This window comes from Cebus imitator, unplaced genomic scaffold (genome assembly GCF_001604975.1).
Source record: "Cebus imitator isolate Cc_AM_T3 unplaced genomic scaffold, Cebus_imitator-1.0 Scaffold389, whole genome shotgun sequence".
Lineage (NCBI taxonomy): Eukaryota > Metazoa > Chordata > Mammalia > Primates > Cebidae > Cebus > Cebus imitator.
In genome coordinates, this window is record NW_016107704.1 from 1,873,005 (window position 1) to 1,883,138 (window position 10,134).

At 47.8% G+C, this 10,134-nt stretch overlaps 2 protein-coding genes across 2 annotated transcripts in view; both read left to right on the plus strand.

Annotated features, from left to right (window-relative positions):
- Positions 1-8,252, plus strand: part of LOC108289023 (rho-related GTP-binding protein RhoF-like) — a 12,497-nt gene extending 4,245 nt beyond the window's left edge. The window contains exons 3-5 of the mRNA XM_017508283.1: positions 3,711-3,777; positions 4,931-5,087; positions 6,096-8,252. Of these exons, the coding sequence (XP_017363772.1) occupies positions 3,711-3,777; positions 4,931-5,087; positions 6,096-6,770 (899 nt within the window). The 3' untranslated portion in view covers positions 6,771-8,252. The remainder of the gene's footprint in view (positions 1-3,710; positions 3,778-4,930; positions 5,088-6,095) is intronic.
- Positions 8,253-9,763: 1,511 nt separating this feature from the next.
- On the plus strand, positions 9,764-10,128 carry LOC108289059 (cytochrome b-c1 complex subunit 8-like). The gene has a single exon (XM_037731268.1). The coding sequence runs from the start codon at positions 9,821-9,823 to the stop codon at positions 10,037-10,039; it is 219 nt and encodes a 72-aa protein (XP_037587196.1). The 5' UTR covers positions 9,764-9,820; the 3' UTR covers positions 10,040-10,128.
- Positions 10,129-10,134: the final 6 nt, after the last annotated feature.

The following is a 10,134-nucleotide window of genomic DNA, read 5'->3' on the forward strand; positions in this document are numbered from 1 at the left end:
CAAGGCTCTACCTCCAGTGTCAGGCCACACAACAGTTTTGGAAAAGGGGTCAAGTCTGCACCACACTCTCTAGCTTGATGCCAAGAATTCTCCCTTTGCCTCTTTGACAGCTCGTCTGCAAGTCGACAAGGGCCACACTCTAAATCCCCAGAACTGGTAAAGGTGTGAGGTCACAGGGCAAAGAGAACATCGGGCTGCAGAGGGGATCGGGGTGCTGATCAGCTGACCTTAAAATAGGAAGACGAGCCTGCACTGTCTGGGCCGGTGCAGTGTCATCACAGGGTGCCATCACAGGGTTCCTTGTACAGAGAACAGGTCAGGCGTGGTGGCTCATGCCTGCAATCCCAGCACTTTGGGAGGCAGAGGTGGGCAGATCACCTGCGTTCAGGAGTTCAAGACCAGCCCAGACAACATTGTGAAACCCCGTGTCTACTAAAAATACAAAAATTAGCAAGGTGTGGTAGTGGTGAGCGCCTGTAATCCCAGCTACCTGGGAGGCTGAGGCCAGAGAATCACTTGAACCCGGGAGGTGGAGGTTGCAGTGAGCAGAGATGGCACCACTATGCTCCAGCCTGGGGGACAGAGTAAGACCCATATCTCAAAAAATTAAAAAAAAAAAAAAAAGCAGAGAACAGAGACGCAGGAGGGTGTCTGTGGTGTGAGAAAGCCTTGCCCAGCCTCACTGGCTTTGCAGAAGAAGGAAGGGCCTGAGAGCCAGGAACCAGGTGGCCTCTAGATGCTGAAAAAGGCAAGCAAGGGGACCCTCCCCACAACATTCCAGGAGGAAGCAGCCTGCCCACTGCCCACTGCCCACCCCTGGCTTTAGCCAAACTTCAGACTTCCAGCAATGCGAAGTAATAAATTGGTGTTTCTTTCAAACTGCTAAGTCTACGGTTATTTATAATGGCAGCCATAAGAAACAAATACAGGCCTTGCTGGTCATCTTATGTAAAATAGTAAGACTCACCGCTGCACTTATATTTTTATGATACCTTAGGGTTTTTTTTTTCCTTCAGTTTCATTGTAGATTTGCCTTCTCTCTGACATTTGTTGGAAACCTTGTATTGGCAAAGATCAGAAGGCGTGGCGACGTTGTGTTTGATAACGCTATTTGGTAATGAAGAGCTGGAGAAGCAGGCAGTCTCATTACTGCTGGGATTGAGTAAACTGGAAAAACCCTTCCGAGAACAATGTGATGCTCTTTCTCAACATCACATGGGCACAAACTCGGTGATTCCACCCCAGGTACTCAAGATTTGTGTTCACCCACAGATTCACACACACAGGAAGTGACCCAAGGACCAGCAGTGGGATTTAACAGTAAAAGAATGGAAACAGCGTGTATGTCCATCAGTGCTCTCTGGATGGAATAAATCACAGTAGAGCCATACAATGGAACACTGCCCAGCCATGTAAAAAGTCAGGTGCTCTTTATGTACTGGAACAGAATGATTTCCAAGATATGTTTTCGGCCGGGTACAGTGGCTCATGCCTGTAATCCCCGCACTCTGGGAGGCCAAAGTGGGTGGATCACCTGAGGTTAGGAGTTCAAGACCAGCCTGCTCAAAATGGTGAAACCCCATCTCTACTAAAATACAAAAATTAGCCTGGCGTGGTGGCACGCAACTGTTATCCCAGCTACTTGGGAGGCTGAGGCAGGAGAATCATTTGAGCCCAGGTGGTGGAAGTTGCAGTGAGCCGAGATAGGGCCATTTCACTCTAGCCTGTGCAGGAATGAAACTCCATCTCAAAAAACAAGATATGTTTTCAAGACAAGAAAGGCAAGGTGGAGGGAGTGGAAGTGGCACACGGCCATTGTGGAAGAGAACGGACGGAGAGATGGTGGGAGTGAATTTTCTTGTCTACACGGGCTGTCTGAGAGAAGTCGTATAAGCATATGCTCAGATGGGTGGTCTCTGAAGAGAGTGGCCAGAGGCTGTGGGATGTGCTGGGGGCATTTTCATTACCCACCTACCTCTCACTTAATGAGGGAATCAGGACGTCTCCGGCCCTGACCCAAGATGCCCAAACCATTTTCACACTAGAAAAAATAATGGAGCTTTTGGAAACAGGTGTAGATGAGTGATAAACAGCATGTTGCAGGCAAAGAAATGCAGTTTTTATGTACAAATGTCATTGAATGAGGGCTTGTTTTACTTTCCAAAGGAGGAAAGGGGCTTGTTGGGTAGGCGGTGAGTGGGGATGGGATGTTAGGGACACCCTCAAGAGGTGTGTTCTTTCTGCACCATTTCTTCATGGATTTTTCAAACTTTCAGGGGATTATAGTTATTTTGCCCTCAAATATCACTCAAAAATAAAGCTATATTACAGAAAACTACCATTAGGGCAAAATACAGGCGTCACAGGAGAAGCTTTGGGTTAAGTAGAAATAGCCCACCTGTGCCACAGATAACAGTGCTGTAGGAGACCCCCTCACAGAGAACGCAGGCAGGGCAAGGGCTTCGAGCTTCCTCCTCCTCGGCAGGCGGGCCAGGCCTCCTTCCTTGTGACAGGCTTTGATCTGGATCTGTTGTGTGGAATACCTGCCTTAGGCAGGTGTGGGGTCAACGCAAAAGTCTTGTTTTTATGTGTTTTTGAGATGAGAAAAATGAGCGTGTTAGTTTTCTGATAGAAATGTTCCTATAGAAAAGCAAGTATGAATGATGCAAGAGAGAGAGAAAGAGGAGAGGAAGAGAGGAGAGAGAGACAGACAGAAACAGACCAATGAACCGGGCCCTTGAGAAAGCAAGAGCGCCCAGGAGCCAAGCGTTTTGGCCTTGGATGGGTAAGAGGCTTTTCCCTGACACATCAAAGAGGAGGGTGGAGAATTTGGGGTGTCATTGCCGGCCACCGTTCCTTATGTGCCTAGAGCTGGAGATGTCATTCTTGGCTATTAGCGCTGTTCCCTTCACCCTCTATGAGGTGCCGCAACAGCTATCTCTCTAAAATAGAAAGCAGTGATACCCCGCTCTGCAAAACACTTTTCAGTGACTCTTGATGACTCTTCAGGCATCTTCAGGGCCAAGCTGAAACTCCCTCCTGACTCTGCTCCTGCCCATCCCAGGATTCTCATCCCACCCCCAACCCCACATCCTCTTGCCAGGCCAGCATTTGGTTTGCAGTCTATCTAAAATTTCTTAAAAGCAACATTCCGTTTCTCCAGACCTCAGGAAGCACTAAGATGTTTTAAAAGTTAGTGCAAGTTCATATACACCATGGAATATTATGCAACCATCAAAAACGATGAGTTTATGTCCTTTGTAGGGACATGGATGAACCTGGAAACCATCATTCTCAGCAAACTGACAGAAAAGCAGAAGATCAAACACCGCATGTTCTCACTCATAGGCAGGTGTTGAACAATGAGAACACATGGACACAGGGAGGGGGGCACTACACACTGGGGTCAGTTGGGGGGGAAATAGGGGAGGGACGGTGGGGGGTAGGGAGCTGGGGAGAGATAGCAAGGGGAAAGATGCCAGATGTAGGTGATGGGGAGGAAGGCAGCAAATTACACTGCCACATGTGTACCTATGCAACAATCTTTCATGTTCTTCACATGTACCCCAAAACCTAAAATGCAATAAAATACATAAATGGGGGAAAAAAAAAGTGCAAGTTGGTTTGTTTCTGCATAGCAGATTCCAATAGCTGAAAAGCAGTAAGTGAAATCACTTATTTGTGACCTCTTCCCTTTTGGAACCCATCAGTTCTTCTGACCGATGCTCCCCCAACGCCCATAATTGATAAGGAATCCCGCTCGCCCATCCTGCACCCGTAGAACAGGTGGTCTCCCTGGAAGCCTCCGCAGCCCATGAAATAAGAATCCTTCACTCCTCCCCCTGCCGCTCCACGCCCTTCTCCGCTGCTGCTCATATCACTCTGCATTTTACTTCCCAGCTGTCTCCTCTCCATTCCCTAAAGTAGGGAATTAATTGTGCACTTCTGCAGTCTTAGCAAAGAAACAGTAGTAGACAATGCTTTTTTTATTTTTAATTTTTTTTCTCTCCAGAATGAGGGGTAGGATGAAAGGACGGGTGGATGCATGGATTAGTTGGTATGGTAGAATGGTAGTCTCACCCTTGGGTTGCATTCAGTGGCCCAGTGTTTTAGGATGTGTTCAAGTGCTGTCTAGAGTGGATAAGCAAAACAGCAGCCATAGTCATTGAAACATCTGCAGGAGCAATTTGCCTGCTGAGCAGTTCCTGGCCATTTCTACATGGAAGTTTAGCCTCAAGGAAGAGCCAGTGTGTTTCTGGCACATCAATTCATTACACTGATAACGTTGTGATCAAGTGTGTTTCTGCCACAAATGCTTTGATGAAATATTTGCCAACAGGAAGCCACAAGTGGGCTTTTAAGGCCTGATATTGATTTGGCGATTGGCTTTCTGATCTTGGTAGCATATAAGGAAGGAGTGGATGAATTCATTTAACTACATTTGTGTTCTGCCATAAGGGGCGACTTGGGAGAAACTGAGGTCCTGAAAAAAGCTATTTTCTTTTGGTCTAAACCAGTTCTCTGCAATTCCAAGTAAAATGAGTCAAGTTCATGTCTGTGCCAAGGAGCAGGAGTGAGGGTAGCAGAGGCTGAACCCCAGAGGTGAGCAGCTCTCGTGGGGGGTTCGCTCCTCATCACTGTCTCTCCCAGGGCCTGCAGAGGAGCCCTCTGTCCCTCCTGCCCATCTGTGAAAGAAAAGTGGAGAACACTTATTGTCACCTTTCTGCCTGTCTGCACAGTGTGGAAACCATGGCCTATTTTTGAACTTATAAAATGCAGTAATTTACTAAGGGATTCTGAGTATAGAGACTCGTTTCTTCATCACTAGTAGTTGCTTGCTAAGAACCTGGGCTGCTGCCCCTGTGAGCCTACTTCATAAGGAATGAAGGTGAGGGGCACACAGCGTTTCCTCTCTGGTGCCCACACTTAGACATCCTCAGGCAACTGGGGCATCTTCATGTCGACCTTTCTGTCGTGGTGAAGATGCCCAACTACCATGCACACTGCAGAGAACAAGCAGTAAGCCCTGCGGTTACCTTTTCACAGGTGGAATTCCAATGCACCTGGTGATGAAGCCACCTGAGCGGGTGAGGGTCCTGGCAACTTCTTGGTTTCCAGAAGGCTCACATTTCAAGTATCTGTCCAGTGTTAGGTTTTGAAGGGAAGGCGAGGATTAAAGTAAGGCAGAGTATTGGCAGCTCTATAGCCATTCAGATTCTCTGTCCAGCATAAGACCTGCAGATGGGAGCCCAGGTTACTGCCAGTGCCCTCTGCTGCTTATAGGCTGGGGCAATGAAAGGCCTGGGTGGGGGGCACAGCCTGCTGCCCAGGAATATGTTGATGAGATGTTCCATGATGAGGTGGTTGGTCCCTGTTTTGGGTGGGATGTAATAAGGTGTTCCTCGGATATTTGCCCAGCAGGATATGATGAGGATGTCCCTCAGCCGGGGCTTTGCCTGGCGGGGTATGAAAAAAACAGCAGGTGGTGGGCAGGATGTTTCTCATGGCCCGAAGCCCCATGGAATGTTTCACTTTGACCAGGGCCTGCAGAATGGTGTGGGCTTACAAAATGGTGCAGGATGAACTAATAGGCAGCATCAACAGAAAGGAAGCAACAAAAGACTCTGTGTGCCCTGCGTCACTCACAGAACCGTGCAATTCCATCCTCACGACCCGTAATGCCTGCATGACTGTCTTTCTCATTTCAGAGCTGAAAGTAGTGAGGATTGGTGTCAAAGTTCCTTCTAAGAGCCAGTAGAATCGCCCTTCCACTACTCTCTTTCTGACCATAAGACATACAAACAGAATTACAGTTTTCAAAGATAGGGGTTCTAGCTTTTCCCTCCCTCGACACATGGGATAGCCTAAGGAGAGAGGATGGACTTTTTAGTCACACAGATGTGCACATACACATCTGCGAATTCCACTCCCTGCTAACTGACCTTGGGCAAATTACCCCACGGGATCTCAATTCCCCACTAGAAAATACATAGATAATAATAAAAAGCAACTAAATGATCACTTAGTGGCTGGCACCTGCTCTGTGCTGGATCTCCAGGTACAGTTGGATGGGTCCAATCTGCACATTTCTATAGGAGATACCTGAAGACCAGTTTTGTTTTGTTTTGTTTTTCCCCGGCTGGAAGATTTTGAGTTTTATAGCAAACCGTATTGTACAGATTCGGGGCCCAGGGGCCCAGCCTGGCTGGGTCCCCCGCTTGCCTCTCGCCGGGCTGCCTCCTCCCTCCCCCAAGCGGCCCCACACAACCAAGGCATTTCCTGGAGAATATATCCCTACTGTCTTTGATAATTATTCTGCTAATGTTATGGTAGATGGAAAACCGGTGAATCTGGGCTTATGGGATACAGCTGGACAAGAAGATTATGATAGATTACGCCCCCTATCCTATCCGCAAAAAGATGTGTTCTTAATTTGCTTTTCCCTTGTGAGTCCTGCATCATTTGAAAATGTCCACGCAAAGTGGTATCCTGAGGTGCGGCACCACTGTCCCAACACTCCCATCACCCTAGTGGGAACTAAACTTGATCTTAGGGATGCTAAAGACACGATCGAGAAACTGAAGAAGAAGCTGACTCCCATCACCTATCCACAGGGTCTAGCCATGGCTAAGGAGATTGGTGCTGTAAAATACCTGGAGTGCTCGGCGCTCACACAGCAAGGCCTCAAGACAGTGTTTGATGAAGCGATCTGGGCAGTCCTCTGCCCACCTCCCGTGAAGAAGAGGAAGAGGAAATGCCTGCTGCTGTAAATGTCTGAGCCCCTTTTTCTTGGCTTTGTCCCTTGGAACATTTGTACGCTTTGCTCAAAAAATGGTGGAGCCTTCACACTCAATGCCAACTTTTTGTTACAGATTAATTTTTCCATAAAACCATTTTGAACCAATCAGTAATTTTAAGGTTTTGTTTGTTCTAAATGTAAGAGTTCAGACTCACATTCTATTAAAATTTAGCCCTAAAATGACAAGCCTTCTTAAAGCCTTATTTTTCAAAAGCCCCTATTCTTGCTCAGATTAAGAGTTGCCAAAATACCTTCTGAACTACACTGTATTGTTGTGCTAAGAACACCGAGCACTAAACTGTGTAAGACCTTTGTCTTTCAGAAGACCGTAGCTTCTGCAGTTAGGAGATGCAGACACTTTCTAAGTAGTTTCCAGATGCGTAAAGCAGAACAGCCTCCCAAATGAAGCGTTGCCATTTAACTCACCAATGATGTATCAGCCCATGTTCATGACCTAACATTGTACTGTAATGGAATGGGTGTAAACAGCTCAGCTCTTCGGATCAGTCTTTTTGATTTCATAGTGAGTTTTCTAAAAATTAGTTGATCAGCTTTTGCTGAAGTTTTGAACAGAACTCGTGTTTCTTCCAATGAAGTATTCCGTTTAGTTGTGGGTGTGCCGAGTGGGGTGTGTGTGATCAAAGGACAAAGATGGCATTTTGACAAAATACGAAGTGGAGAGCTACACTACATTTTATAAGGAATAAAAGTGTCACGAGTAAAAACCCTAAAAGGCTAATTCCTGTCAAATGCAGTAGATGATGAAAGAAAGGCTGGTATTATCAGGAAGTGCTTTCTTAAGCTTTTCCTTTCTCTTGCACCTGCCATCCCTCCCCAAATTGGGCATTTAATTCATCTTTAAACTGGTCGTTCCCTTAGTCGCTAACTTAGTAAGTGCTTTTCTTACAGAACCCCTTCTTACTGAGCAATATGCCTCCTTGTATTATAAAATCTTTCTGATAATGCATTAGTTTTTTTTGTAGATTAGTTAAAGTGCTTTCCATGTTACTTTATTCAGAGCTAATAAGTGCTTTCCTTAGTTTTCTAGTAACTAGGTGTAAAAATCATGTGTTGCAGCTTTATAGTTTTTAAAATATTTTAGATAATTCTTAAACTATGAACCTTCTTAACATCACTGTCTTGCCGGATTACCGACACTGTCACTTGACCAATACTGACCCTCTTGACCTCGCCCACGCGGACACACGCCTCCTGTAGTTGCTTTGCCTAATGATGTTCCTTTGGGTCTGTGAGGTTCTGTAAACTGTGCTAGTGCTGACGATGTTCTGTACAACTTAACTCACTGGCAAGAATACAACGTTGGACCTTTCAACCACTACAACATTTTTTAAATTGACAGTTGCAGAATTGTGGAGTGTTTTTACATTGATCTTTTGCTAATGCAATTAGCACTATGTTTTGCATGTATGACTTAATAAATCCTTGTATCATATGAGACTGGTAATACTGGCGTTTTTGAGACTTGAACAAGTTCCTGGTGTATGTTGTTTGCCTTGCTTTAAAGTCCTGGGTTGTTGGAGACAGTCATTTTCAATGCGTGTCTCCACACAGGAGGGACAGAGGGAGTGCCATGTCAAGGGGAGAACTGGGTGAGCCCAGTTNCTGCTGTGGACAGCTTCTTCTGCCAGCCCGACACCTCCCCCAGGAAGAAAGCAACATACTTGGACATCACTAGGTTCTGAAGTTGAACCTGGTTATCCTCCAGAACCTCTATGAGGTCCTCGTCAGAGCGCAGGAGGGGGATGTTGGTCCGTGGGTGGGGCTCATACTGGAATTCCATGCCAGCCCAGGTGGTCTGCAGCTCCTTTAAGGTTTTCTCCATACCCATCTCTTTCACGGCTTTGTCCACAATGCCCCTGACCTCGTCCTCATAGTGGTGCAGCTGGAGCTGCAGGAGGCGTGCTAGGGTGGTGTCCTTGTCCATAGTGAAGCTCACACCAGTGACTTGCATCAGCTGCCTCCAGTGCCGCTCCCGATGGCTGGATTCTGCAGCTCAGCTACTGCCCTCAGGGAGCTCAGTGTGTTCCACACAGTGCTTTCCAGGCCTGTGAATGCATCCCAGGCTCTGGCTTCCCTGTCCAGGTTTCGGATATGCCGGGCAAACTGTTTGCACTCAAAGTCCATGGCCTCCACATTGATATCCCTCCAGGGTGTGGTCTCCCAGGCATGGGTGCTGGAGGTCACCATCCCAATGGTGTCCCAGAGCTCCTTCAGCTGGCAGACCTCCTTGGGAAAATAAGGACTGAAAGGAAGGGACCACAGATAATGATTTTCATTTGTCTTACTCTTCATAAGCGAAGGAAAAATAAATTTTTTTGTGGCTGAATTTCAAGAAACGTTTGTATTATCTCTTGGGACTGTTTACAGCCTGCCAGTGGACTCTAAAACAGAGGTTACCAAGAAAAGCCTTAGATGTGTGTCCCTGATTTTGGTGTTGGGGTTGCTGGTGGCCTGAACATAACGGAGCCCCCTTTGAGCTACTGGCCAAGACCAAATAAAACTCCGCGCTCCTCTGCTGCGGGGTGCCCTGGCCTCGAGACTCAGAGGCGCTCTGTCTACAGCCGGGAGTACTCGGAGGCCCCAAGCTCCTGGCCAGCGCGGCCCCGAGGTCGACAAGCCCCTTCCTTGTCACCTCATTGTCCCCTCACCCGCCTCCCGCATTCGACCGCTTACTGACTGGACTCCACAGAAAGGCCGACGGCTGAGGAGAAGTGTGAGCGCCTCCGCCTGCCCACTGCTCCCCAAAGCCCGCTCAACCCCCAACTTCCTCCGCTAGGCTCCAAGCCACGGACCCAGGGAGGGCCTCCAAGGCACCGCCCACCTACGGGTCACCCAGTCAGGACATTTCTTTCTGGGACAAAGGCGTCACCCCCCTAGAGACAGAAGGAAAATGGTATCTCCCAGAAGTGATCTCACGTCCTCCCAGAGCCGCTTCCGATCTTACCGGAAGTGACGAACGAGTCCACCGAATCGGTGACTGCGGTTGGGGCTGCCGCCACCATGGGCCGCGAGTTTGGGAATCTGACGCGAATGCGGCATGTGATCTCCTACAGCTTGTCACCTTTCGAGCAGCGCGCCTTCCCGCACGTCTTCTCTAAAGGAGTCCCCAACGTGGTGCGCCGCGCTCGGGAGTCTTTCCTTCGCGTGGTGCCGCCGTTTATAGGGTTTTATCTTCTCTACACATGGGGGACTGAAGAGTTTGAGAGATCCAAGAGGTAGAATCCGGCCGACTACGAAAATGACAAATAAGCAATGCATCCGAATGACAGTTCCCTGACTCTGAAAGACCTTTCTCTGGAAGAGGAGTCTGCATT

Coding starts and splice junctions, on each gene's coding strand:
- LOC108289059 (XM_037731268.1), top strand. CDS start 9,821: ATGGGCCGCGAGTTTGGGAATCTGACGCGAATGCGGCATGTGATCTCC.